Here is a 26,184-nt window from a genome sequence, read left to right as displayed (position 1 = left end):
CTTCTGGTTTGCAGTTGTTTTTGCAGCTCTTTGAACAACTCTCCTGGGAGCATCTTAAACTAATTGCGCCTGCTATACAGCAGCGTGGACTCGAGACACCCACTGATACGCACCACACTGCCGCAATGTGTCTTTTGGCTGAAGATCAGCCGAACATCTCTCCTGGCTGGGCCTCCCGGGCACCCCTTTCTCACCTACAGCTCCTGACGTTCAGCCCTACATTGCGACGCTCTTTATGCTCAGCCCTAAGTCTGAGCGCAAGGAGCAGCTTCCAGCGAAGCGCTGCGGCACGTCACAGACGCAGCAAACGCCTTCCCTAACCTGTCGAGAGACTCATCCTGAAGCTGCATTCCACGGCGGCTTTTTCATCCTCCAAATGCCCCGGAATGACACGGTAACACCAAACCTTCTCGGGCAGGATTCACACAAGTGGCTGCTCTCAGAGATATGAGATAAGACACTGTCTGGTCTGCTCAGATACCAGTATGGGTGGAAGACAACAGAGAAACGGCCAAGCAAGGCCCCTAAAATCAGAGTTATATCAGAAAGCAACAGATGACTTGGAAGGCGGGCGAATGGTGGCAAGAGGGGGGTTTGGAAGAGATTTTTCATTAGCCTGGTCTCCCAAGTATCAAGTTTCCTTGTGATGTGCCTGTTTTTAAAAAGTCAAACATCCACTGAATCTGACACAGGGACAAAGCCTTGAGCTGTTAAAAACACTTATCAAAATAAGCAGCCGGGCAGGGAACAGACTGTCAGCTCCCCCACTGAGGGAAAAGCTCATTCCTCAAACACGAGGGAGCTTGCAGTGAACGGAGGCCCTAAAACACAAAACTACAGGAGGCCGAGTTCCGCCAGCGCCTCCGCTCGCCCCAGAATTCAGATCCCGCTTGCTGTTTGTTTTTAAAGATACCCCGGCCAGTGCCACCCTGGTAACGAGAGAAGGTTAAATGAGGCAGAGAAGTTACCAAACACCAACTGAGAAAACATGAAATAAGAGACAGGCATCGGGTGGCCACCGTCACTGGTACCCACAGGGGAACAAAAGGTGATAGCATGGAGGCGAGCTCCCACCCGAGCCGAGCCTCCTGGTTTAAGAAGAGCACACCAGAAAAATAATCTGCATCCGTTGGTCATTTCAGAGGTTTAAGTCACTAAGAGATCGCTGTTCGATCCCGCTTGCACGAGGAGCAAGCGTCTTACACATCTGAAGTGAGGAGCATTGCACCTTTACAGCTATAGTTGCTCAGAACTTAAGAAAGCTGGGCTCTAATTAAAAAATTCCTCTTCACAGCACACCCTCCTCTTCCAAGAAAAGTTATTTCAATGCTCTGCCTCAGAATTAAATAAAAGTTGAACTATGTCCAGAGGGCTCTTGGAGCATAGGATGAAATCCCCATTCCCCAGCCAGTCACCCCATCTGTAGCTGAGCTGTGTGTTATAAATTGTCTGTCCTCGGCTCCCAGTCCGGGCCCAAACACGTTTGTCTGTCTGTCTTCACACAAGCATGTGACGTACACACAACCCTGGCGTCAGCCAGACAGAAGTCATCCCATCCCACAGCTGGCTAATGACATCGGATGTGACATCATGCAAAAAACAGAAGTTTGCACCTACACAGCAGCATCCAGCGTGGCAAGACCGTCTCTTCTCCAAGCTGCAGTTGCCCTGATTAAATCGCAGCTGACTCCTCAAAAAAAACTAGTGAGGTTAAGTCACTCTGAAGAACGATTGTTTTGCAGATAAGAAACTGCCTGCCCTGCATCTGGTTTTGGCGGGCGAAGGGCAGAACTGAAGACCAAGTAGAAGGTACGCAGAGATCCTGCATCAGATCCTCAGGGGGGAAAACCCGGCTGCAAGCTGCAGCTCCAACATCTGAAGACAGGGAAATACCAGCACCAAGGCACGACCTCCATCTCAGGAGATGACACGCACATCGGGTCCTCCAAGAATGTCAGAGCACAGCCAAGAAGCGCCGTGTCTTCGGAGGGAAGATCTGACCCATTATCAAACTGCTTCAAGCATTCTCAGCTGGGAAGCGGTCACCAGATGGCTGTGGCACTTCTGTGCAAAGATCGGGACGTCTCAGACATCAAGAGCACCCTCAGAACCCGAGCCGGGAGTCAGGCTCTGACCTGACCTCGTCACAACTCCCACCGGTTGCCTCTTCAAGCTAACTGAATTGAGAAATTTAATTTTTGTCATATGAAAACACAACTCAGGGCCAAGCCCAACTGCTGCATGTGTGACAAAAATCTTCTCGTGGCCACAAGTCACAAGATTCACCCTGTGTACCTCAAAAACCTCGCGGGAGGAAACCTCCAGGTAGCCCAAAGATCAGAGAGGACGACAGCTCCCTGCAGGCCCCCCAGACAGGATCCCTGTGCCTGCTCCAGCAGCCCCAGCTGGGGAGGATGCTGAGAGCAGCAGCCACCACTGCAGGGCCAGGAGACCCGAGCTGGCAACCTATGCTCAATCTCAGAGCTTCAAAGGCCATTAAGCAGCTCTAGAGCCAAGGAGCAGCCAGGTCTGACAGCCCAGTGGTCCCTCTGAAATCAGGACCCACAACAAAGCTGCTGTGTTAACTAGGAAAGCTATTTCTAGTTAACAATACAATAAATAGCAGCGACAGCTTTGCCCTGATCCCTAGAAGGTTGTTCTCTATGTTTTACCAAAACATAACTAAATCTCGTTAACCACCAGTGCTGAGGAAGCTTTGGTGAATTTGAGGGGAAAAAAGGTTGGAAAAAAATCAGTCTCAGCAGAAAGCTGAGGCCTCCAGGAGCAGCAGAGCTCACAGTTTGCTCAGTTAGTTATGTAGATGGAGGCTATTTCAGACAAACCCATGCTTTTAATTATTTTTGCATGAATTAGCAGGACCACTTCAACATAATTACTCAGAGCATCTAAACCCAGGAAAATTGTAACAGGCTGAATAACGGTGCGTTTTAGGCACAAAGAGTTCAAGGCTGGCTGCGCTCGCACAGCCGGAGCCACAAAAATGCCATTTACACAGGCCGGTCCAGGCAGAGAAGCGAAAGTGGCTGGATTTGGCTACGGGACAACTTTGTGCATCCAGCAACGGGCTTTGTCACTCAGTGTCACACAAAACCCAAGACACAGCCCGACACGACATGCCAGACCACCTGAAAGGCACCGGAGAGCGGAGCCGAGGACACAGGCTAGCACCTGAACTAACCAGGAAGGGTTCCTGAACCCTCCTCCATTTTGGCTGCTCATCCCAACTGGAAAAATCCCACAGGTTTCTACGTCAGCAGAATCGCGTGTCTGCGCCTGCAGAGTGGCGTTTTCCTGGAGGCGAACGAAGAAAAAAGAGGCAGTGTTTAGCGCGGGGATTTGAGCGAGGGCTCCAGGGCTGTTCCCAGCCTCCCAGGAGCGCTGGCTTTAGTCGCAGAAAGCATTTACCTGCTGCTGGTGCGTGCAGTCGTTCAAACCATGCCCAGCGCCGGCTCAAGCGGGGCTGCTGATGGCATTTGCGCACGAAACAACATTACATCATACGGGCAGGGGTTGGCATGACCTCGGGTCAGTCACTATTCAATGCTCAGGTTTACTTTTGTTTTATTAAAAAAAAAACAAACCCAAAAGCTTAGGAGTTGCTCAACGTGCAAAATTGTGAAAGGGAAATATTATGAAGTGACCTGAAATCCCTGCAGAGAAGCCACCAGACAGACAGCTCCAGGATTACCTTCACCCCAACAACTCCACAGTTACGAAGGTACCGAGACCACCTCCGCCAGCATCCGAACCACCTCCTGGATGCACGGCACTGCACGAACCGCACCAGAGAAGCTCCTGGAGGAAGGGAGTGCACAGCTGAACTCCGCTCACCTGCCTCCTCTGCCCAAGAAGCGATGACGCTTGTGGAAGAGGGGAAGAAGTCAAATGCACCAAAAACCTCCTGATTTTGGGCCCGTCACTAACTCACCAAGCTCTCCTAACACCCAGGCGTGGTTAACAGCAGAGCTGGGAAAGAACAACTGCCCTTCGTACAAGCACGAGCCTTTTCTTAACCTACATAATTCTGCGAAGCCCAAACTAGGGCAGTTATTTTAACAGAGCTGGGGAAGAACGTACGGATTCCAAACTTTACAGATAAAGAAATACATTTCTTCTAAACTTCACTGCATCAGCAGTGCTGCAAGAGGCTTGCTCCAGTTACATAAACCACCGCATGATCTCTTACAACCAGTTAATGATACGAGACACTACATACCTTAGACATTTTAATACTATGCTATTAAAAAAAAAGCTTGCTCAAACAATGGAAAAAACCTCATGAACTTTTCCATCAGCTTCTTGATGCCGTGCCGAAAGGATGTTTGTTCCCACTGCAGATATTTTTTTCTCCTGGCAATTAACTGTTCTGCTTTACCTGCCCGTGAACAGGGCTGCACGCGGAGAGAGCACGTTTCGGCGTTCCCTTTGACCCCCAGGAATCGTTACACTCATTTTTAAAACTTAGAAAACTGACGTTTGAGAGAGATTGCTGGTTATGGCCAGGTGCAAACCTGACCCAAGAGAGGGATTTTTTTTTTAAATGAGGGTAGATACAGATCACTCCTCCAGCATCACACGGTGTGCAAGTCTAATTATTCCAGAAGAGCTCCTCTGGAGTAACAATGTGCACAAGCCCTCACCTGAAGACATGCTCAGAAGCACAGCAATCAGGTATTTTGCTGCCATCCAAAGTCAACAGAAGTCCAAGAGGCAGCTGCTGCCGGTACTTTTAAAAGCCTCACCAGGTCTCTAGTGCTTTGAAACCAATTATTGTACAACCTTCTGGATATTCCCTCGACTCTGTCACTTGCTGACGAGGTCACAGAGTCTTGTCCCGAAGCCCTCGGTGGCCTCTCAATATTGCCACAAAGAACATGATACCACAAAAAAAAAAACCCTACATGCAAAAATACGAAGGGAGAATTATTCTACCCAGAGAATTTGCAAGTGTTGCTTACTAACACCTAAACAAACCCCCAGAGAATAAAGGATTATCTTGACACACAGCCAGGTTTTCTACACAAGCATAAGATCATAAACCTCAAAGAACCTCTCACAAGGGTACAAGTAAAAGCAGGCTAAATGGGGGGAAAAAAAAAGGCATTCTTAGGACAAGGATCACTTGGAAAGCAGAACTGTTCATTAACACATCCCTTTCTAACAGGAGACGCTCAAGACTGTTGTTCTGGTCCTCACGAGCTCAATCTGTCTCCCCCAAGATGGAAAACGTCAGCGTAACAAAAAAAACCCAACCCAGACGTTAGAGGAGGAAGACCTACATGACCAGATGGTCCACCTACCGCCCCGCACCGCGCTGCCTGGCCTGAGCTCGCACGACGCTGCAAAGAAATGGAGTCAGTCTGTCTCCGGCAGACTTTAGAGAGGGGCAGCTTTCGCCTCCTCTGCACTCAAGTTGGTTATCACCCACAAGAACTTCTAAACACAGCTACCAAAATGTGGACCAACTACAGTAAAAGTTCTCTGCTGAGGAGAACCTGTCGTTCTGCTAAAGACAAATGTTTCATTCAGCTCTTCTCAAAGCCCATGAATGCATTTTAGCTGGAAAAAATAAAAACACAGAGAAGTGACACTTCCTTTCTCGGCTGTCTGTACATACAGAGACTGCACCGGGGCAGCACCGACAACGATGCTAGTTTCATACTCCTGCAAGCTCTGCAGAACCAGCTCAGCTACAGAAGAGTATGCTGAACTGAAATCATCTTCCGCGCAAAGTCAGATCCTATCAGAGGATCTATGAGCGTGAGGCACAGAGAACCCAGCAGGATTACTGTACCCCTGCCAAGGGAGCTCACACACCAATGTGGGCACTTCTAGTCCAAGAAAGAGGGATGCCATGGGGCCTTTTTCACCTGGCTACCTGATAAAAGGATTTAATCCCACTACCCAGTCCCAAGCAAAAAGCTTAACAGCTAAGTCTCAAGGATATACTCTCTGTATCCAACCAAGAGCACGAGCGCTTCCCCCTTCTCCCCTGTCCCATAAACCCCAAGATAAAAGGACGCCTATGCCAGCCCAATGAGCACCTTCTGCTCCCAAAGCCCCAGCCCAAAGCCACTGGGGAAGAACTGTCCCCCCAGAGCAGCCAGTGGGGAGCACTGGTAACATCCAGGCTAGAAACAGGAGTTACTTCATCAGGCAGCAGCCGGGGAGGAAAAAGCCCAGCCCAAGACAGCAGCACACTCCCCTCACCCCCTGTGAGGGCAGGACAGGCCACCTCCTCCCCCCTCACCCTGGAGAGGGGATCGGGGACCCAAGGTGGGGTGAGGGGACAAGATCTGGGGACCACATGGAGAGCCAAGCCCTCCCCAGCAACGCAAAGGCAGAGCTGCTACTTTCAGTGGCCTTGTCCCAGACCCACCTTGGACACCCCAGTGCACACCCCACAGCTCCCCCGAGCCTCCTGTCAGGACCCTGTCCCTGCCCTTCATCTTCCTCACACCCCTCAGGGATCCTTCAGCTCCCTTCCCCATCACTCGCCCTCTAAAGATCTTTTAACCTTATGGACCCCTCTCCTCATTCCCCTCCTCTCCTCCAAGACCCCCTCGCCCCCCCCTACTTTCCCTCTGAGCCCCAGAAAGCCCCAAGTCCCCTTCCCAAGGGGCTGTTTCACCCCCTCCATGCCCCAGAGACCCCACAAATGTCCCAGCCCTCCCACCACCTCTCCGCAGAGCTCCGTCGCCCCCCGCCAAGCCCCTGTAGGGACACCCCAGCCCTCCCCCACCCCCTCCCTGAGCCCGGGAGACCCAGAACCCCCCTCACCAAAGCTCCCCGTGGCCCCTCAAGACCCCCTCCTCGGCGCACAGACCCCAACCTCTGCGTTCTCACACACCCCCTCCGAGGCAGGAGACCCTCCCCCGCCCCGACACCCTCCCGTGACCTATTTTACCGCCCCGGCCCCTCCTCACCGAGCAGCAGCAGCTTCACCTCCTTGGCCGCCTTCTCCCCGTCCTCCCGCAGGTTGCGGTCGATCATTTTACTCCGTTCTACCGCCGCCTTGTCCTCGGCGCTCAATGTACAACCCATGGCGGCGGCGGGGGGAGGCCGGCGGGCGGCCCAGCCGCCGGGACCCGGAGCAGAGCCGGAGGAGAACCGGAGCGGAGCCGGTGCGGGAACGGGAGCGGGACTGCGCCTCTCGCCTCCCTCGGCCCGGGCGGCTCCCTGAGGCGGAACCGGATATCCGGTCACACCCCGCCACCGCGGGGCACGATGGGAAGTGCAGTCCTAGAGCGGCATGCTGGGAGTTGGAGGCGGAACTTCCGCCTCGGTAGAGCGGGGAGTGACGGGATTGAGGCGGGGACTGCCCTGCTTCCGCCTCGGTGCAGCGGGGCATGATGGGAGATGTAGTTCACCCCGGGGGGTCCAGGCTCCCCGGGGATAGGGAGGGGACCCGGGGCATTCCCTGTGCAGGGGACCCGGGGAGCGGGGCCACCGTGCACCCCATCGCTTGGCTGGGGCGACGGGGGACCCTCCATGCCAGGTCCACACAACCCAAGACCCCCACCCCGCTCCCATGCTTGTTCCCGGCACGACACAGTTTCCCCAGTTTTGCACCCACCAACCCGCCCCATCCCACCCCGCTGTCCCCAAACCTTCCCGGCGAGCGTGGCGGGACCCCGGAGCCCCGACAGCAGCGCGGACCCCCCGCCATCCCCAGCAAGACACTCAGACCAGCTCTCCCCTCGCAGCCGTGTTTGCCCCCAAACCCCCACCAACGCTACAGCTCCGGTTTGGGAGAGGCAACCACCGGCATGTAGACCCCATCCCCACCCCGTCGCTCCGGCCCCTCGACCGTGTCCTCATCGATCTGCCCCGGGATGCGAAAATCGATGGGGGGCTGGTCCTGTTTGGGGCTGGGGGTGCGGGGCCGGGGCTCGGTGGGACAACCGGTGCCCTGGAGGAACTGGAGGAAGTTCTCCTCGATGGAACCCTCCCGGCTGGGCAGCCGCAGGTCCTCCTCAGGCGGCTGCTTGAAGAAACAAGTGAGGAGCCGTCCCAGCTCGCCCCGGATCTGCCGGTTGAGGCACCCGTAGAAGAAAGGGTTGGAGGTAAAGCAGAAGTAACCGAGCCAAGTGACCACAGTCTCAGCTGCCGGCCCCACCAAAGGCTGGGTGCTCAGGGCGGTGTAGAGGTGGAAGGAGAAGTAGGGCAACCAGCAGAAGAGGAACTGGCCCCCGACGGCCAGCAGGATGGCAGCCGCCTTGCCCCCCCCAAACGTCCTCTGTGGGGTGGTACGAGGGGCTCCCGAGGTGGTGACCATGGTGGAGCGGCTGCTGAGGGACTCGGAGCGACGCCGCGGCGTCTCCATCCAGGTGGGGAGGGGGCCATGGTGCATGGCGGCCACCCGCGCCACCTTGAACATGCTGCAGTAGACCACCACGATGATGAGGAGGGGCAGGAGGAAGTAGAAGGCGGCGAAGAAGACCACAAAGAACTTGCAGTAGGGACTGCGGCTCCATTGCAAGGAGCAGCCGCGGCCGGCGGGCACCGGCGGGCGGTCGGGGGACAACCAGCCCAGCACAGGGACGAGGGAGGTGGCCACGGCTTTGAGCCAGACACCGACGAGGACGCAGGCTACCAGCCCCACCGTCATCCTCACCTCATAGCGCATGGGGTGCACCACGTAGTAGTAACGCTCCACGTTGATGGTGGAGATGGAGAGGATGCACATGCTGATGAAGCAGACGCTGAGGAACAGGTAAACACGGCACATGGCCTCACCGAAAACCGGGCTGTCAAAGACGGCCGAGCCGGAAAGCATCTCCAGCGGCATCAGGGTGAGGGCGGCCAAGAAGTCCACCAGGCAGAGGTGGAAGACGAAGACGAACTTGCGCAACGCCGGCGTCTTCACGATGACGGTCATGACGGCGGCGTTGCCCACGATGGCCGTCAGGTCGATGAGCAGCATGAAGAAGAGCCCCACTGATTTGGAGGCCACGTCTTTGGGTTTGCCGTCGGCAGTGCTGTTGGGGGGCATGGGGCCCGGGGAGGGCTGGAGCCCCCGCGCCGCCCTAGAGCCGTTCCAGGCCCACGGGGCAGGCAGGGAGGGCTCCATCCTGTGCCGCCGCGCCGGCGCTCACCCGCCCATCGCCCATCCTCGGGGCGGCCAGCATGGGGCTGCGGGGCATCGCCGGGAGCTCACATCCTCGCCCGCCCTACGCCCGCCGCTGGCCCCAGGTTGCGGTCCGGGGACGGGTGCTGCTGCGGCGGTGGCACTCAGAGCACCCAAGGGTGCCCCCTGGCCCCGCTCATCTCCCTGCTCCTCGCTGCCGGGCAGCGCCAGGCACCTGCAGGGAAGGTAGAGCCATCAGTGGGGAGGGCACGATCCTGGGGGACCCATGAGAGCCCGGGGGCGGGTCTCAGCTGAGCTGTGACCCCCAGCCACAGCCCCCATCACCCCTGCGTCCCCCTCCATGACACCCAAACCCCTTTCTGTACCAAAAGTCTGTTCCCTCAGAAGATGAGCAATTCTGGGGCTAAAGCCCCCAAACTCCAATTTTTCAACCCAAAACACCCCAGTGGGATTCTTCACCCAGAGCCTGGGGACCACAAGCGGCCACAGGGGTGAGTGGGGGGTCACCGGCACCCCAGACCTCTGGGATCACCCCTTGTGCTTCAAGGGCCGTGCGTGATCCCCCCCAACCCAAACTCGGCCAGGGGATGGGTGCTGCACCCCCACCCACCCCAATGGGTGCCACTGGCTGCAAAGTGGAGCCTAGGGAGTGGCTGGAGGGCTGGGGGCCATCTCGGAGCCCCCCATCCATAAGTGCTTCCCCGGCGCGGAGGGGATCCCCAGCCCCTGCACCCCGGGGAGCCCTGGTGGGTGGGATGCTGATGGAAGGGAGTGCAGGCAGAGGGTGCCCCCTCCCCTGCCCGTCTTTCCCCCATCCCCAGCACCCCGGGGCGATGCCGCCGGCTAGGGTCCCCCCTCCCACCCCGGAGGGGGTCCCCCGGTCCCCTCCCGACCGCATCCTTCCCCCCCCTCACCCCGCCCTTGGGCATGGCCCCGGTGGGGCGGCTCGGCCCCGGCACCTACCCTGGGGGGCTGCATGGGGCCGCGGGATGGGCCGAGGGCGGGGGGGGGGGTCCCCGGGCCGGCGGGGGGGTCCGGGGCGGGCGGGGATGCTCGGGGCCGGGCCGGCAACGGAGCCGCTGCGGCGAGGGATGCTCCGCACCCGGCGGCTGCTGGGTCCTAAGCGCCACCCGCCAGCACCGCGGCACCCCTGGCACGGCCCCCCCCGGCCCGGCGGGGGCTGCAGGACCGCGGGGATGGGGGGAGGGCGGCCGGCTGGAGTCCCCGCGGGATGGGAGGTGCAGGGTGGGTCACCCCCGGTTCCCGCCGGCGTGTTTCTTCGGGCCTCAGTTTCCCCAGTTGCCCCCCAATGGGGTGGGGAGGGGATTGGGGGGGAGCTGGTGGGGGGCTGGGAGGGGGAGCCCTTCGGGGGCCATGGGGTGGGGAGGCAAAGTGGGGGAATCGGGGATGGGAGGGTGGCAGCATGGGAGGCACCCTGGGGTTGGGGAGTGGTGGGAGACAGGGCAGGGCTGCAGCGGGGGCCACAGAGTGGGGATGGGGACGTGGACGGGGGATGCACAGGGCTGGGGGGGGCCGCGCGGGGGTGGGGCACAGACACCTCCAGCTCTGCCCACCCCCAGCCCAGCACCCCTTCCCTTGCTCCCAGTTCAGTAACATGGCTACTGGGATCGGGGCGGTGCCCCCCTTCGCCACGCCTTATGCCTCAGTTTCCCCAAGGCATGGCCATTGGCTTACAAGGGGGATCCCTATCGCTTCCAAGGACCAGCACCCCCCAAAACCCTGCACAGGCTGCAAACGTCCTCCTGGCAGAGCCCTGGACCCCGTCCCATGGGTGCCCAGGGAGGGACGTGTGGCCTAGCGGGCCCGATCCCCGGGGCCAGTGCGGGGAGGGTGGTGAGTGGCCAGCGGGTGAGGCGGGCGACGCGTGTCCCTGCTGCAGGCCCCGCACGTCACGTGCCCATTGCTAGGTTACGAGGACCCAAAAATAAATCCATCCAAACCAGATTAGAAACGCGGGACCTCGAATGAACCGGCCCCATCGTACCGGGGCTCGGAGATGGCCGCCGGTGGCTCCCTGGGCACCAGTCACCCTGGCACGCCGTCTCCCGGTGAGCAGGAGTGCCAGGGACCCATGGGGGCGCCCATCCTGCCCCCCATCCCCCCCCGCCGGCCCAGGGTTCATCCCCTGCCCCATGCAGCAGCTGGGAGCTGAGTGCAGGGATCGATCCTGCTCCCCAGGGTGGGGGAAAGCCCTGGGGCCCCCCCTTAGCTTGTCCCGATAACCCATGTGTGTACCAAAATCCAGGAAGGCACCCTACCCTGGATGCCCACCCTACCCTGGGTTCTCACCCAAAACTCACACCCCACTGGCCCCTGCCTCCTCCCTCCCTCGTGCCAGTGTAGGGGGATGTTCAGCCACCAGCACCCCAAAGTTTCAGGGGTGTCTCACGGTGAGGAGGTGCAGAGCCTGCCACCAGCACCCCACAAGCCAGGAAGGACCCAGCTATGAGGAGCATCTCTCCCCAACTCTGAGTGTCCAGAAAGGGGAGTGGGGAGGAGGTCCCTGCACCTCCTCCCCCCCAGCACACGGGGTGCATCCTGACAATGAGTCCCTGAGGGTTTTTCTCATCCCTGGGGAAACTGAGGCAGGGAGCCAGGGCTGCTCCTGCCCCCTCATGCTGGTGTCAGCACCGGCACAGCCAGATTTATGGCTTTGCTGTTTCCTGCCACCGGAGCATCAATAATTCAGGGCCTGGGTGGCTGTGCTGCTGCGGCACAGCCTTGCAGCTGCCTGCAAGTTCCTCCTGCCCCCACCCCGTGCTGCCCTGCAGCCGGGGGAGACCACCCCCAGCCCCAGGGGCACCCCGTGCACGCCCAGCCCCTCTGCCCCAGCTGTGCTGGGCACCTTCCTTGGCATCACACTGTGCAGGCCCCCAAAAAGAGGTGCCCAGGGCCCACTTGTGCTGCCCGAGACCTGGACACACACCCCCCCGCAGCTACCCCCGGGGAGGTCCTGCCCCCCAGAAAAGGGCTGGCTGCTGCCCCTCACCCTACTGCCCAGCCGGGCCCCCAGGGGACTCAGCTGGTGGGTGCTGGGGGGCTGGGGGCTGCCTTGGCGTTAGGGGGTTTATGGTGCACTGGCACCCTGACACCCTGATGCACCTGGCACACTGGCATCCCAGTACCTAAGCACCCCACCACCCTGAGACTGCTGGCACCCCATCATCCTGGCACCCCAGCATCCCAGTTCCCAAGCACCCCACTATGCCAGCACCCTTGCGCCCCAGCACCCATTATCTTGGCACCCCAGCACCAAGGCACCCTGACACCCCAGTACTCCAGCACCCCAGCACCCCAGTACCTCAGCACCCCACCACCCTGAGACTGCTGGCACCCCATCATCCTGAAACCCTGGCATCCTGGTACCCCAGCACCCCAGTCCCCAAGCACTCTGCTATCACAGCACCCTTGCACCCCAGCAACCTAACATCCCAGTACCCCAGCACCCTGGCACCCCAACACCCGTTATCTTGGCACCCCAGCACCAAGGCGTCCTGGCACCATGTTATACCAGCACCCAACACCCCTGGCATCCCAGCAGCCCGGTATCATGGCACCATGGCACCCCAGCACCCCAGCACCCTGGTATCGAGTACCCCAGCACCTTGGGATACCTGTACTCCTGCACCCCAGCACCCTTGGGAACCTGTACCCCATCACCCTGGGATACCCATACTCCTGCACCCCAGCACCCCAGCACCCTGGCACCCCAGCACCTTGGGATACCCGTACTCCTGCACCCCAGCACCCCAGCACCCCGGCACCCCAGCACCCTGAGATACCCGTACCCTGGCACCCCAGCAACCCAGCACCCCGGCACCCCAGCACCCTGGGATACCCGTACTCCTGCACCCCAGCACCCCGGCACCCCGGCACCCCAGCACCCTGAGATACCCGTACTCCTGCACCCCAGCACCCCAGCACCCCGGCACCCCAGCACCCTGGGATACCCGTACTCCTGCACCCCAGCACCCCGGTACCCCGGCACCCCAGCACCCTGGGATACCCGTACTCCTGCACCCCAGCACCCCAGCACCCCGGCACCCTGAGATACCCGTACTCCTGCACCCCAGCACCCCAGCACCCCGGCACCCCAGCACCCTGGGATACCCGTACCCTGGCACCCCAGCACCCCGTCGTGGCTGCCTGGCTCCTCCAGCTGTGCCAGAGCCCTGACCAGGCATGCAGGGTAGGCATGTTTGCATGTGTGTGTGTGCACACGTGTGCCCCCGGTGTGCGCGCATGCGGCTGGCGGGGCCACACACACACACACACGCATGTACGGCGGGTGCATCCGTGTGCACCACACACATGTGAACCTGCCAGGTTTGCACGCGCGTGTGATCGGAGGGGTGCACACACATGTACCCGCTGCATGCGTGTGCGCACGTGTCTCCAGCGTGCGTGCGTGTGTGCACCCGGGCATGTGCGTGCCCGCCCGCCTGCCTGTGCAGGCTGACACGCGTGCGCACCCGTGTAGCACAGAGGCCTGCAGCCGGGCGGCCGGCACTGATCCTGCCCGGCACGCCGCCGGGGGCACGGCGCTGTGCCAGTTTCCCCCAGGATGCCGGGGTCCCCCCAGGGTCCCCACCGCGATGCCACAAGGACACCCAGAGCCCACCAGTGGGCCAGGGAGGTTGGGGTGTGGGTGCTCCCCCCACCTGCAGGGGGGTCTGGGTGCTGGGTGGGGGCCGGGTGGGCCACGGGTGCTGGGCAGGGATTAGCACCCGGATTAAAGCAGAGAAATTGAGGACGATCAAAGGACAAAATTCCCTGTCACCGGCCCAGCAGCCGCGGGGGGGGGCGATGGCAGCGAGGGGGGGGCGGCACGGGGCGGCACCCGGCCGGGGGGCACGGGTGGGGAGCACAGGGGCGCCCTGGGGGCGCACCCCACTCTGTGTTGTGGGGGGTCCCCGTTAATTACTGTCATGTGTCCCCCCCCCCAGTAAAAAGCTGCATCCTCTCAGCACCGTTTGTTCCGGCTCCTTTCCCTGTAATTATGGACCAAAACCAAAAGGCACAAATGTTTTGCATCTAAAAATACACCTGGGCAGCAGAGACACACCGCGAGCGCCGGGGGGGCGCGGGGCACCCCTGCCTGGGGGGTGGCAGCACCCAGGGGTGCCCCTCGGCGGGGACTCCAGGGCAGGACGTGTCCCCTCCATCCTCCGCGTGGTTGGGGACACTGGGATGGGGCCAGTACTGGGGGATTCGGGCTGGAACTAGGAGGGCGTGGGGTGGGGCTGTAGGGCTGCACGGATGGATTTGGGATGGGGCTGAGATAAGAGGGGATGGAGACGAGGATGATGATGGGGATGAGGCTGGAATGGGGATGAGGATGATGGGGATGAGGATGATGGGGATGAGGATGATGGGGATGAGATGGGATGGGGTGTGGGGATGGAGGGGGGGATGGGGCTCAGGATGAGGATGAAACGGGGACGAGGGTGGTGGGGATGGGGACAGTGATGAGGATGATGATGGGGACGAGGGTGGTGGGGACGGAGATGGGGTGTGGTTCGGGGCCGATGCCGAGAGCGGGGGGGGGGCTCCGGGGGAGGGGGCTCAGCCTGGGGGTCGATGCGCGGCCCGCCAAGGGTTAAGCGGGCGCTGCTGCCATTGGTCGCGGGCGACGTGGCGGCAGCCAATGGGGATGGGCCGTGCACGGGGTGCGCCGCGCCGGGGCCGCCCCCAGACCCTGTCCCGGGGCCGCGGGTGCGCGCTGCGGCCGGCCCGGCCCGCTCGGCTCTGTTCGGCTTCGTTCGGTACCGCTCGGCTCCGCCCGCCTCGGATCGGTTCGGCTCGGCCCGGCCGCTCTCGGCTCTCCTCGGCCTGGCTCGGCCCGCTCGCCTCGGATCGGTTCGGCTCGGCCCGGCCTGCTCGGCCCCACTCGGCTCCGCTCGGCTTGGTTCGGCCCCACTCGGGTCGGTTCGGCTCCGTTCGGCTCTGTTCCGCTCGGCTCCGCTCGGCTTGGTTCGGGCCCAATCGTCTCCACTTGGCTCGGTTCGGCCGCGCTCGGCTTGGTTCGGCTCCGCCCGGTTCGGTTCGGCCCCGCTCGGCCTCCCCTGCCCGCCCTCCTCCGCACCGGCCCCGGTACCAGGCCCCGGTAACGCCCCGGGAGGCGGGGTGGGGGACGGGGGGCGCCTTTCCGCGGGTCCGTCCGCAGCAGGGCCGGGATCGGGGGAGGGGTCCGGGGAGGGGGGGGACGGGGACCGGGGGAACAGCGGGGCCGCCTCCGCAGCGCGGGGGGAGCGGGGCTGCGGCGGGCGGGAGCTCCGGGTGAAGCCGCGACCCAGGCACGCCGTGACAGCGGGTGAGGATCGAGCCTGGTGCGTGTCGTGACAGCGGGTGGCCGAAGCCGCCCCGTGGTTTGCGCTGTGACATTGGGTGACCAGAGCCACCCCACGCTGTGACACCGGGTGAGGACCGAGCCTGGCGCATGCCGTGACACCGGGTGAACCAAAGCCACCCTGCGCCGTGAGACCAGGTGAGAGCAGCGAGCCCAGCGCATGCCGTGACACCGGGTGTCCAAAGCCACCCCGTGCTGCAACACCGAGTGACCAAGCCAGCCGGTGCCGTGACACTGGGCGAGCAGCTAGCCGTGACACTGAGTGGCCAAAGCTACCCCGCAGCACATGCTGTGACACCGGGTGACAAAGCCACCCTGCGCCGTGACACCGGGTGACCAAACCACTCTGTGCTGTGACACCAGGCAAGCAGCTAGCCTGGCACGTGCTGTGACAGCGGGTGACCGAGCCACCCTGCACTGTGACGCCGGGTGAGCAGCGAGCCCGGTGCATGCCGTGACACCGGGTGACCAAAGCCACCCCGCGCGAGCCAACCCCGTGCTCCCAGCCCACCGTGCCGGGGGTCGCAGGCATGCCGGTGCACCGTCCCCAGCCCCCGTGTGACGCTGCAGGGCAGAGCGTAGCCATGGGGGGCTCCGGGGGGCCGGGGGCCCCTCTGCCAGTAATGCCACTGCTGCTGACCCTGGCGCTGCTGTCACCGTGGGGGTCTGCGGGCGGGAGTTGCCCCCCGCGCTGCGTCTGCGCCTCCAACATCCTGAGCTGCTCACAGGCGGTGCTGAGCTCGGTGCCATCCCCCCTGCCCCGCTTCACCGCCGTCCTCGACCTCAGCCACAACAACGTGAGCCGGCTGCGCGCCGACTGGGCGCCGGGGCGGCTGGCCCACCTCCACGCCTTGCTGCTCAGCCACAACGGGCTCTCCTTTGTCTCCACCGAAGCCTTCGCCCACGTACCCCACCTGCGGCACCTGGACCTCTCCTCTAACCGCCTCCGGGCGCTGGAGGAGAACCTCTTCAGTGACCTGGTCGAGCTGGAGGTCCTCCTCCTCTACAACAACGAGATCTCCGCCGTGGATCGCACCGCCTTCGATAACCTCAGCCGTCTCCGTAAGCTTTACCTGGGGCAAAACCGCATCGCCCGCTTCCCGCTGGAGCTGCTGCGCGACGGCAGCCGCCTGCCCCAGCTGGCCCTGCTCGACCTCTCGGCCAACCGCCTCCGCAGCTTGCCCGTGGGCGAGCTGCAGGCGCTGCCCGCCTGGCTGCGCGACCGCCTCTACCTGCACAGCAACCCGCTGGCCTGCGACTGCCCGCTCTTCCAGCTGGTTGCCCGCGGCCGGCGCCGCCGGTTGAGCGCCGTGATGGATTTCCAAGAGGAGCTGCGGTGTGTGCTGCCCACCGCCCCGGCGCCCGTCGGTATCCTCGCCCTGGCCGGCCGGCAGCCGCTCAACTGCAGCGAGGCACGGGAAGCGGTGCTGGAAGCTCACCTGGGTGACACCGTCACCCTCAGCTGCGACACCCGGTTGCGGGGGGTACGTAGCCGGCACTGGGTGACTCCAGGAGGTGAACGGGTGTTGGAGGAAGGGGGTAACGGCAGCGCCGCTCTCCTGGCGAACGGCAGCCTGCAGCTGCGGGCGCTGCGCCCCGAGGACGCCGGCACCTACGCCTGTTGGGTGGCAGGTCCCCTCCTCAACGAGACCCTTTACGTGGAGCTGCTGGTGCACAACTTCACCCTGCATGGTCCCCATGACACCCTCAACACTGCCTACACCACGCTGGTGGGCTGCATCCTCAGCGTGGTGCTGGTGCTCATCTACCTGTACCTCACGCCTTGCCGCTGCTGCTGCTGCCGGGGCGCCGACAAGCCGCCTGCACCCCGCGACGACAGCATCAACTCCTCTGTCCTCAGCGCCACCCCCAACCACGCCGCCGGTGTCCCTGGGGAGCCTTGCCAGTCCCGCTCGGCCTCCGCTGCCGGCCCAGGGCAGAACGGCAGGTTCAAGGTCGGCGGGACCCCCCAGCCGCCCCCCCGGCACGGCCCCAAGGCGCAGAGGAAGGTGTCGGATCCAGACTCAGTCAGCTCTGTCTTCTCTGACACCCCCATCGTGGTGTAGGGTGGTGGGGGAACTTCGTGGGGTCCCCAGGGACATCTGGACCCTCACCACCACACCCCCAGGTTTGTGGGGGGGACACATGCCATTGCCCCCCCCCTGCATCGCTGCTGCCCACCCACACCATCCTCCACCAAGGTCACCACCACCACGCCGGTGCCACGGGACTGTGAGGGACAAGGGGGCTCCCGTGGGGACAATGTGGCCACAGAGCCGGAGGGGCACCGGCCCCATTGCCCCCCAGGCACAGCAGGACTGCGGGTGACAGTGCCAGCACCAGCTCGGCAGGTGCCCCCTGGGGATGGTGGCACCGGGAGCTGGGCCCTGGGGGTCCCGGTTTTAGAGGGCAGCCCCCCCTTCTTCCCTGAAGCACCCTGCCCCCCCCACTGTGCCCTCCCCGGCATGTGTATCGCGAAGCATGAGTCCCGCCGGGGGAGCATGTGCCACCCCAGCCAGCGCTCGGCGGGGGGGGGACATGAGGGGCATGTCACCCCCCGGGGACCCACAGGGTGCAACCCCCGCCCAACACCCCCCATGCAACCCACAGCCACAACCAGAGCCCCTCCACCCTGCAGGGAGTGGGACTCCGGGGGCTCTAGCACCCCAAATGGGGTACCCCCCCACAGCCCAGCCTGTGACCCCCATGTCCCCTGCCCCAGGCTGTGTGTGCCCCCTCCCCCCCCCCCGCTGGCAGCTGCCCACCGATGGCTTGGCCAAAATAAATGTGTTTCCCCCTCGTGCCTGTGCAGCCCTCGCCCGGTTGGTTTCGGGGGTGCTAAAAGGGTCATCCCCAAGATGGGGGGGCTCCTCACTGGGTGTGCGGGTTGGGGGACAGGGACAGCGTCACCATGTCAGCCCGGCGAGACCCCCCCAGATGAGAGGTCAGGCTGAGCTGGGGCCCCTGCTGCCACCCGGCCCCCACCCGGGGTAGCGGGGGGTGCATGGGGGGGCTAGGAGGGGTGCAAGGGGTTTGGGGGAGGAGGGGGGCTCACCCCAGTCACCCCCCCCGGTGCATCCACCCCAAGGCCCAGCCAACCCCACCCCCATTGGGCTGTGCTGGGGGGGAGGGGGCTTCTGTGCAGCCCAGTGAGCCCCTGCCCCCCCCCCAGTACCCTACTGACCCTCACAGCCCCCTCCAGCCCCACTATGGCCACTAGCACCCCGCACCCCCCACCCCCCAAGCCTCCAGCACCCTCCTCCGTCTCCCAGGGGGCGTGGCCTCACCTGCCGGGGCGGGGCCATGGGGTGATGGGCAGGGCTTGGCAACCCACAGATGATGGAAGGGGGACCCCAAAGACCACTGAGACACCCCCCCCCCCAATACCTGGCTTTGTGGGTTGGGTTTTTTTTTCTTCTTTTTTTTTTTTTAAAAAAAGAAACAAAAAACAGCAATAGTAATTCTTATAAATATCCGCGGCCAGCGGCGGCCGGTGACGTGCCCGGTGGTGGCCGGTCGTGTGCCGGGAGAGCCCCGGCCACGGCCACCTCCTCTCCCGGGGGCTGGTTTAGCAGCAAGAGAACAGAACTGAGAGTCTTGAGGTATTTTTTCTGGAGGTTGGGGGGTTTTTTCCTTCTTTTTTTGTTTCCTTGGGGGACTTAGGGCTGCTTTTTTTTTTTTTCCTCCCCCCTTTCATCAGCTTTTCGGCATTTTCCGGTGGGGGCTTCCTCACGCCCGCGGTGGAGGGACGCGGGGGGACACCCGTGCCTGGCGGGGTTGGCCCCCGTGGCCCCTCCGTTAATGGGCTTTGGACTGCGGGAGAGGAGAGTGCCGGGTCAGCTGCGGGAATGGGTGGCGGAGGAGACCCCGGGGTCCGCTACCCAGGGTCAGGGTGTCCCCAGAGGGGGCACCCCCCACCATGGACAAACAAGTCCCCACCTCATCCACCACCCACACCCAGGATGTCCCAGGGCCCAAGATCACTGTGTCCCCCCACAGTGTCCCCTACTTGGGGCCAGGGGGTACCCAGAGGCTCCCCAGTGTCCCTCACCCCGGACATGGGTGTCCTAGCGGGTCCCTGTGGCACCCTCCACCCAGAGCCGTGGTGTCCCCAGAGGGTCCCCACTGCCTCCGTCACCTGTTGCCTAAGACCTCGGTGTCCCCCAGTGTCCCCCACCCAAGCCAGGGGGTACCCAGAGGGTCCCCATCATGTCCCTTACCTGGGCCATGGCCATCCCCAGAGATCCCCATGGCTTTCCCCCCCCCCAGGGCCATGTTGTCCCCACAGTGCCCCCCAGCCGAGACCACAATGTCCCCACAGTGCCCCCCCTCCCCGGGGCCATGTTGTCCCCACGGTGGCCCCTACCCACAGGCTGTCCCTCAGCTCGTGGGCACACAGAAGCACCCCCAGGCCCTGGGAGAACGTGGGCCCCACCCCCTCCCCTGTGGGTGCTGTTGGCCCTGGGGGGGGTCCCCCCATTTCACTGCCCAGCGTCCCACCCTGATGCCACTCTGCACCCCCAGGAGCACCCCAAACACCTGGCCCCACCCCTCCCAGCTCAGCAGAGGACCCCCCCAAGCACCCCCACCACCATCTCAGCCCTACCTTCAGGGCACTCCGCTTCTCCTCGAAGCTCAGGGGGGGTCCCGGCTTCTTCCTGCGGATGGAGGTGCCCGAGTCGGGGGGGGCCGGGCCGGGGGGCGGCGGGGGGCCAGGCAGGGGGGGCGCAGGCTTGGGTTTGACAGGCCGACAATACGTGGCCGCGTTCTTGCGTTTCTTGACCTCATCCTCAGAGATACAACGCGGGGCGGGTGGCGGTGGCAGCCCCGGTCCACGCAGTGGCGAGCCTCGGGGGTCCATGGCGGCGGCGCCAGGGGGGCCACGGCAGTCCGGAGGGGTGAGCCGTTTCACCCGCGTCGTACCATTGAGGACGGCAGCGGAGGATGAAGCTGGGCAGCCGGGAGGGGTAGGTTTCGTCTTGCCAGGGGGGGCCGAAATCTGGCAGCCAGAGTTTTTGGTTTTGACCCCGTCGCCCGAACAGGTCCGTTTATAGGGGGGGCCACCGGCGGCAAGAGGGGGCTTCCGTTTGCGGGTATCCAGATCCATCCTGCCGGCCGCTTCCCGGGCTCGGGAAGATTTACTGGCCTTGGTGGAAGGCAACTTGCTGAAGGAGGGCGAGGGGATGTTGGCCGGCAGCGGGGAGGTGATGGACTGGCTGCCGCCCCCCCCGCACTCCAGCTGGCTGCAGGCAGCCGCCGCATGGGGGGACCCCACCGTGTAGTTGAGGCTGGCAGGGACCCGGCCCTCCCGCGTGCCAGGGGGGGCCGCCGAGGATGATGAGGTCCGTGTGGGGGGTGAAGGTGTCGGGGCGATGGGGCCGCAGGGGGGAGCGGCGGGGCTGGGGGGGGCCGGGGTGGTGTGGAGAGGGGGCTCGGCAGCTGGAGGGATCTTCCTGTAGGAGGGGAGGGGAAGGGTGAGATGGGACCCCCCCAAATCTTCACTTCCATCCCTGCATCCCCACTATATCCCCCCAGTTCAGGTGGGGAGGGGTGAGATGGGAACCCCCCAAATCCCCACTCCCATCCCCTCTATATCCCCTGCAATTCAAGTGAGGAGGGAGTAGATGGGACCCCCTGCAAAATCCCAACTCCCATCCCTGACCCTTGCCACATCCCCTCCAGTTCAGGTGAGGAGGGGTGAGATGGGAACCCCCCAAATCCCCACTCCCATCCCTGACCCCCACCATGTCCCCCCCAATTCAGGTGAGGAAGGGTAAGATGGGAACCCCTCCAAATCCCCACATCCCTACTACATCGCCCCCAATTCAGGCGAGGTGAGATTGGACCCCCCAAAAATCTTCATTCCCATCCCTGCATCCCCACTACATCCCCGCCAAATCAGGCACGGAGGGGTGAGATGGGACCCCCCCCAAATCCCCACTCCCCAATTCAGGCACACCCCCTCCATGCCACGCTGGCACCCCGGGGAAGGCAAACCCCTCCTCAGGGCTGGGTGACTTTGCACCGTGGCACCCCCCAGCACCCCCTGCCCTGCGCCGGCCCGCCCCCCCCCCCCACCTCCACATGTGGGAGCTGAGGTGCCGCTCCAGCATGGAGCCCAGCGCCGAGCAGAAGCGGTCGAGCCGCCGGTTGAAGACGTAACAGCCCGGGCTAACCAGGCGGCTCCCGAAGGTGCAGAACTGCGGGGGCAGGGACGGACAGACGGACATACGGTCAGCATGCCCCCCCGCCCCCCAACCCAAGAGCATCCCACCCGGCACAGGGCGGTAGTGGGATGCAGCTGGGTGGGTTCACAGCGGGGTTGGGGGTCTCCACCCCACTCACCGCTTGGGGCCGTGGCGGGCGTGTGGGGGGGCGGGGGGGCTCCTCGCCCCCCTCCTCCTCGCTCTCCTCGCTAGACACCCGGCTGCCCACCTTGGGCAGGGGGAAGGTGAACACCCCCATGCCCCCCTCCCCAGAGGCAGGTGGCACATCTTCAGGGTCGCTGTCAGAGGAAAGATGGGCCCTGCACCAGAGGGGGGGCAGTGGGAGATTTTTGGGGTGCCCCATATGGGGATGTCCCCACCCACCACCACCCAGACGCCGGGGTCCTCACCTGGGGAGCGGGCAGTGGGAGTGGGGCAGCTTGGCTCGGCAGGGAGAGGTGCTGGGGGGGGCGGCGGGGGGCTGCAGCAGCGAGGAGGGGTCCTGCTGGGGGAGGGGCAGCGGTTCCTTCCCGGGGGGGCTCCTCTCCTTCGGGGACTCGCCCTTGCGAGAGCTGGCCTTCAGCTCGGCCACCAGCACGTCGAAGTCCTTGGCCCGACCCTGCACCTCGCGGCGCTGGTGAACCGAGTGGATCTGTGCCGGGTGACAGTGGGGAAAGGGTTGAGGGGCGAGAAAACACCTGCCGGGACACCCCCCCCCCCGCCCCAAAAACCCCTTGGCAGGATGGTGGTGACCCCCCTCCGCCCCGGCATCCCGCTACCTTGCAGGTCAGCAAGCGGGTGCAGATCTTCTTGGTGTCGGGGTTGAGCACGCCGCACTGCCTGTTCAGGTCGCACTCCTTGCCTGCGGGCAGAGGAAGGCAGCGGGATGCCGGGGGGGACCCGGGGCCGAGAGCTGTGCTGGGGTGGGGGGCGAGTGCTTTGCCCCCGCACCATGGCTGGCCCTGTTTGAAGTTTCCACTGGTGTGGATGGTGGGATGAGAGTGGCGGCGGCAGGGGGGCTCCGGTGGCTCTGGGGAAGGGGGGGCACAGCCTCACCGGGACCCCTGCTGGCTGGCCATGAGCAGGGGGGGTCTCTGCAGGGGTCACCCCAGCCATGGCTGGAGACGGACGCCCCCCTCCTCAGAGCGAGAGGCCGCAGCATGCCCACTCCGGGGAGGGGGGACACCCAACCACCCCAAGAGTCATCCTCTGTGGGGTGGGGGGCCACCGTCTCCTGGCCCCCCCTTGCACCCCCTCCCTGGGGCGAGTCCCCCCTTTCGTCCCCAGCCTGGGTTGTGCTAATGGCATCTCTCACTGTCGCCCGAGAGAGCCCGTGAGCAGCGCAGCATCCCTCTGACCCCCAATTCTGGAGCGGGGGGACACAGGATGGGGACTGGTGAGGGGCAGTTCAACCCTGGCTCACGCTCTTGCCGCACACCGCCGCCGTTCCTCCGGGCCAGCCGGCACCGCGGGCAGGGACCCTAAACCTGCCGGGTGAACGGAGCTGCAGTCAGGGCCCGGCTCCGCAGGGTGCAGGAGGAGAGGCGGGAGATGCTCCCTCGGTACCTACCCCGCTGCCACACCCAGCTGCCGAAATAACGGGACCGGGACGCCGCGCTGGGATCCGGTGCCACGCGGCACCAACCTGCCGCCCCCACCCCGTCGCCGGCAAGGAAAGGGGGACTCACGCGCCAGCTTCCTGTGGGACCTGGGGGGCGGCTTGGAGGCACCCGCGTCCTTCTCCCCCGGGGCGGGCGCGCTCTCCGGTTTGCACCCGGGACCGTCGGCAGGCATCGCCGAATCCCCCCCGACCCCGGCCGACACCGGGGGCTCTTTCGGCACCGCGGCGGTGGCGGGTTTCCCCAGGGGTTCCTTGGAGTTGGTGGGTACGGCTTTGGGGGGCACCTTCATCCCGTGCCCGTCCGGTTTGGGGATGCTGGGAATCTTCTCCAGGTTGACCACAGGCACGAACAAGCTGGGGAGAGAATTTGGGGGGATTCAGAGCGGCCCTGCAGCAGGTAAGGGGCAGAGCGCCCCGTCCCGGCGCTCACCAGAGGTTGTTGTCCTTGTCCGGCCGCTCGGGCAGGGGCTGGACTCGCCCACGGGCACCCGGGGGCTTCTCCCGCAGCACCTTGGCCACGCCGGGGGTCCCGCTGGCCGCCGGCTGCCCGTTGACGGCAACGTGGCACTTGGCGGCGGCGGCGCGGGCGTACAGCTTGCTGAGCGGGCCATGGCGGCGTTCTGCCGGGACAGGGTGGGATGGGGAGGGGGGAAAGCCCGGCGTTAGGGGGTCCCACCCCCGTGAAGCCTCGCAACCCTGGGCTGTGCCAGCACGGCCAGCCCCGGCTGCCTTCCCGGGTCCCTTCCAATGCCGGAGGGGATGCCGTGGTGGTGGGGGGATAGCCGTGCCCGGAGCCCCCCCCCAGCTCACCGCAGTGCTTCTGGAAGGCCTGCGGCTTCACCACCTGGCTGCAGTGGTTGCAAACCACCAGGTAAAACTCGTCGTGAGCCGGGCAGTGGCCGAAGATGTTCATGTCTGCAGGGTGAGAGTTCGGTGAGTGGCACGGCAGAGCTCCCACCAGGCCTCGGTGCCAGGGGACGCATCGCAGCCCGAAGGTCTGGGCCGGAGGGCAAGCACGGCCCTGAAATGCTGGGTTGTCTCCCCAAAGAAGGGAGCTTACCTTCCTTAATCAGGGTCATGGCGTCCAGTTTCTTGCTGCCACTCTTCCCGCTCTCCTCCAGCTCCGACCCTGACCCTGCCAGAGAAAAAACCCCGTCAGCAGCAGCTGGCACGGGGACGGTCCTGGCTTCCCCCGGCCGCATCCAGCATCGGGTACGGCCGCTGAGTCCTCGCTGCCAGCAGCGCCACCACTCCTGGCCGTCAAACACTGCCGGCACTCCCGGAGCAATTAACCGGGCTAAAATTAGACCAGAGGGACAAGATCCATCCTGGGATCAGCGCTCGCCCCGCGGCGTGCCATCGCCTCCGAGAGCCCCGGCCCACCCCTGCCCACCGCCAGCGGGGCCCCGTCCTGGCAGGGACGTCACCGGGATCAGACCCTGCTGCCTGGGGGATGCCCCAGGGACACCCCAGGGACGCCCCAGTCCCTATCGGGCCGTGGCCCCGCAGCCCATGTCCTCGCTGGCTGTGCCAGGCGGGCGTCCCGGCCCCAGCCGTCTGCACTGGGCTCTGCTGCGAGGGAACTGGTGTCCACTGCTGACGGTCTCCTGGCCAGCTGTGCCACACTGGGTGCCCAGTGCCATCCAGCGGTGCTGTACTGGGCACCCAGTGCTGTCCACCTATGCCATACTGGGTGCCCAGTGCACTCCCAGGACCTGTCAGGCCATGCTATACCAGGTGCCCAGGCCCATCCAGCCGTGCCGTACTGGGCACCCAGTCCCATCTGGCTGTGCCATACTGGATACGCAGTCCTGTCCAGCCATACCGTACTGGGTGCCCGGTCCCATACAGCTCTGCCATACTGGGCGCCCAGTCCCCTCCGGCCATGCCAGGAGCCTGCGCCGTGCCCACCGGCTGCCCGGTCCGGTCCAGCCGTGCTGCAGGGTCCCCAGTCCCCGTGCAGGGTGCCCGCTGTGCCGAGCCCCCGGGGCAGCACCCAGTTCCCCAGTACAGGGTACCCGGTTCCCAGTGTGCAGCACCCAGTTCCCAGCACTGGCTATCCCGGTTCCCGGCCTGGGGCTCCCGGTACCCACCGCCCGGTCGGGGGCACCCGGTGGCCTCTCCCTGGTCCAGGGCAACGGTAGTAACCGGTTCCCAGTCTGGGCTACCCAGTTCCTGGTCAGGGCTAGCCACTGCACCCGGGGACACCCGGCCCGGGGCACCCGGTAACCGGCTCCCGGTGAGGGGCGCACGGTTCCCAGTGACCAGACCGGGGTGACCGGTGCCAGCGCCGGTGCCTCCCGGTGCAGGATGCCCGGTTCCCGGTACCCGCTTCCCGCTGCGGGGCGCCCCGCTGCCCGCCTACCACTCGGCGGCGCTAGGACCGGGCGGGGGGGCGGCGGGCGCGGCTCCGTTCGCGGCAGCCCCCCCGCCCGCCCCCGCCCCCGCCGCCGCCGCCGCCGCCGCCCCTCACCCGGCTCGGCCGGCGGCCCGGCCCGTTCTACCCAGGCGCTCCAGCTCTGCCCCGCGAACTCGTCCAGGCTGGGCAGCCGCCGCTCCGCCGCCACCGCCGCCATCGCCGCCACCGCCGCGCGCCCACGCGCCGCCATCGCCGCCGCCGCGGGAGCGCGCGCGCCCCCCCGCGCCGCCGCCGCCGCCGCCGCCGCCGCCGCCGCCGCCGCCCCCGCCCCGCGCGCCCCCGCGCATGCGCCGCCCGCCCCGCGGCACCACGGGCGGTGTAGTCCCGCCCCGCCCCGCCCCGCCCCGGGACACCGCACATGGACGGGGCGGGGGGCCATATACCCCTATATGGGGCCGGAGGTCCATATGCCCCGATACGGGGCTGGGAGTTCATACCCCTGTTTGGGGGTCCATA

At 64.3% G+C, this 26,184-nt stretch overlaps 4 protein-coding genes across 5 annotated transcripts in view; 1 reads left to right on the top strand and 3 right to left on the bottom strand.

The window, feature by feature from the left end:
* The window catches only part of GNAI3 (G protein subunit alpha i3), a 31,960-nt gene extending 24,731 nt beyond the window's left edge, over positions 1-7,229 (bottom strand). The window contains exon 1 of the mRNA XM_075115321.1: positions 6,948-7,229. Within this exon, the coding sequence (XP_074971422.1) occupies positions 6,948-7,065 (118 nt within the window). The 5' untranslated portion in view covers positions 7,066-7,229. The remainder of the gene's footprint in view (positions 1-6,947) is intronic.
* A 527-nt stretch (positions 7,230-7,756) lies between these two features.
* On the bottom strand, positions 7,757-9,319 carry GPR61 (G protein-coupled receptor 61). Its single transcript, XM_075115608.1, has one exon. The coding sequence runs from the start codon at positions 9,092-9,094 to the stop codon at positions 7,757-7,759; it is 1,338 nt and encodes a 445-aa protein (XP_074971709.1). The 5' UTR covers positions 9,095-9,319.
* A 6,008-nt stretch (positions 9,320-15,327) lies between these two features.
* Positions 15,328-18,285, top strand: AMIGO1 (adhesion molecule with Ig like domain 1). Its single transcript, XM_075115531.1, has one exon. The coding sequence runs from the start codon at positions 16,013-16,015 to the stop codon at positions 17,546-17,548; it is 1,536 nt and encodes a 511-aa protein (XP_074971632.1). The 5' UTR covers positions 15,328-16,012; the 3' UTR covers positions 17,549-18,285.
* A 648-nt stretch (positions 18,286-18,933) lies between these two features.
* Positions 18,934-25,955, bottom strand: ATXN7L2 (ataxin 7 like 2). Of its 2 annotated transcripts, none has more exons than XM_075115654.1 (11): positions 25,783-25,955; positions 24,370-24,444; positions 24,120-24,224; positions 23,740-23,929; positions 23,377-23,663; positions 22,468-22,550; positions 22,099-22,340; positions 21,828-22,008; positions 21,561-21,682; positions 20,089-20,935; positions 18,934-19,295 (listed from the first exon to the last, which is right to left on the bottom strand). In XM_075115654.1, exons 1-11 carry the CDS (start codon positions 25,916-25,918, stop codon positions 19,281-19,283), a joined length of 2,283 nt encoding a protein of 760 aa, XP_074971755.1. In that variant the 5' UTR covers positions 25,919-25,955; the 3' UTR covers positions 18,934-19,280. The 2 variants fall into 2 exon arrangements, with proteins under 2 accessions (XP_074971755.1, XP_074971756.1); XM_075115655.1 differs by having other exon boundaries at positions 21,828-21,987.
* Between the last annotated feature and the right edge of the window lie 229 nt (positions 25,956-26,184).

This window comes from Phalacrocorax aristotelis, chromosome 21 (genome assembly GCF_949628215.1).
Source record: "Phalacrocorax aristotelis chromosome 21, bGulAri2.1, whole genome shotgun sequence".
Taxonomy (NCBI): Eukaryota; Metazoa; Chordata; class Aves; order Suliformes; family Phalacrocoracidae; genus Phalacrocorax; species Phalacrocorax aristotelis.
This window is presented reverse-complemented; position numbering and strand designations above follow the sequence as displayed.

Bases quoted from the DNA above. Each gene is read 5' to 3' on its own strand.
- ATXN7L2 (XM_075115654.1), bottom strand. From the start codon at position 25,918: ATGGCGGCGCGTGGGCGCGCGGCGGTGGCGGCGATGGCGGCGGTGGCG. The intron at 24,445-25,782 runs GTGAGGGGCGGC...TTTCTCTGGCAG, and splicing joins CGGGCCGCCGGCCGAGCCGG to GGTCAGGGTCGGAGCTGGAG. The intron at 21,683-21,827 runs GTGAGTGGGGTG...CTGCCCCCGCAG, and splicing joins GCCCGCCACGGCCCCAAGCG to TTCTGCACCTTCGGGAGCCG.
- AMIGO1 (XM_075115531.1), top strand. From the start codon at position 16,013: ATGCCGGTGCACCGTCCCCAGCCCCCGTGTGACGCTGCAGGGCAGAGC.
- GPR61 (XM_075115608.1), bottom strand. From the start codon at position 9,094: ATGGAGCCCTCCCTGCCTGCCCCGTGGGCCTGGAACGGCTCTAGGGCG.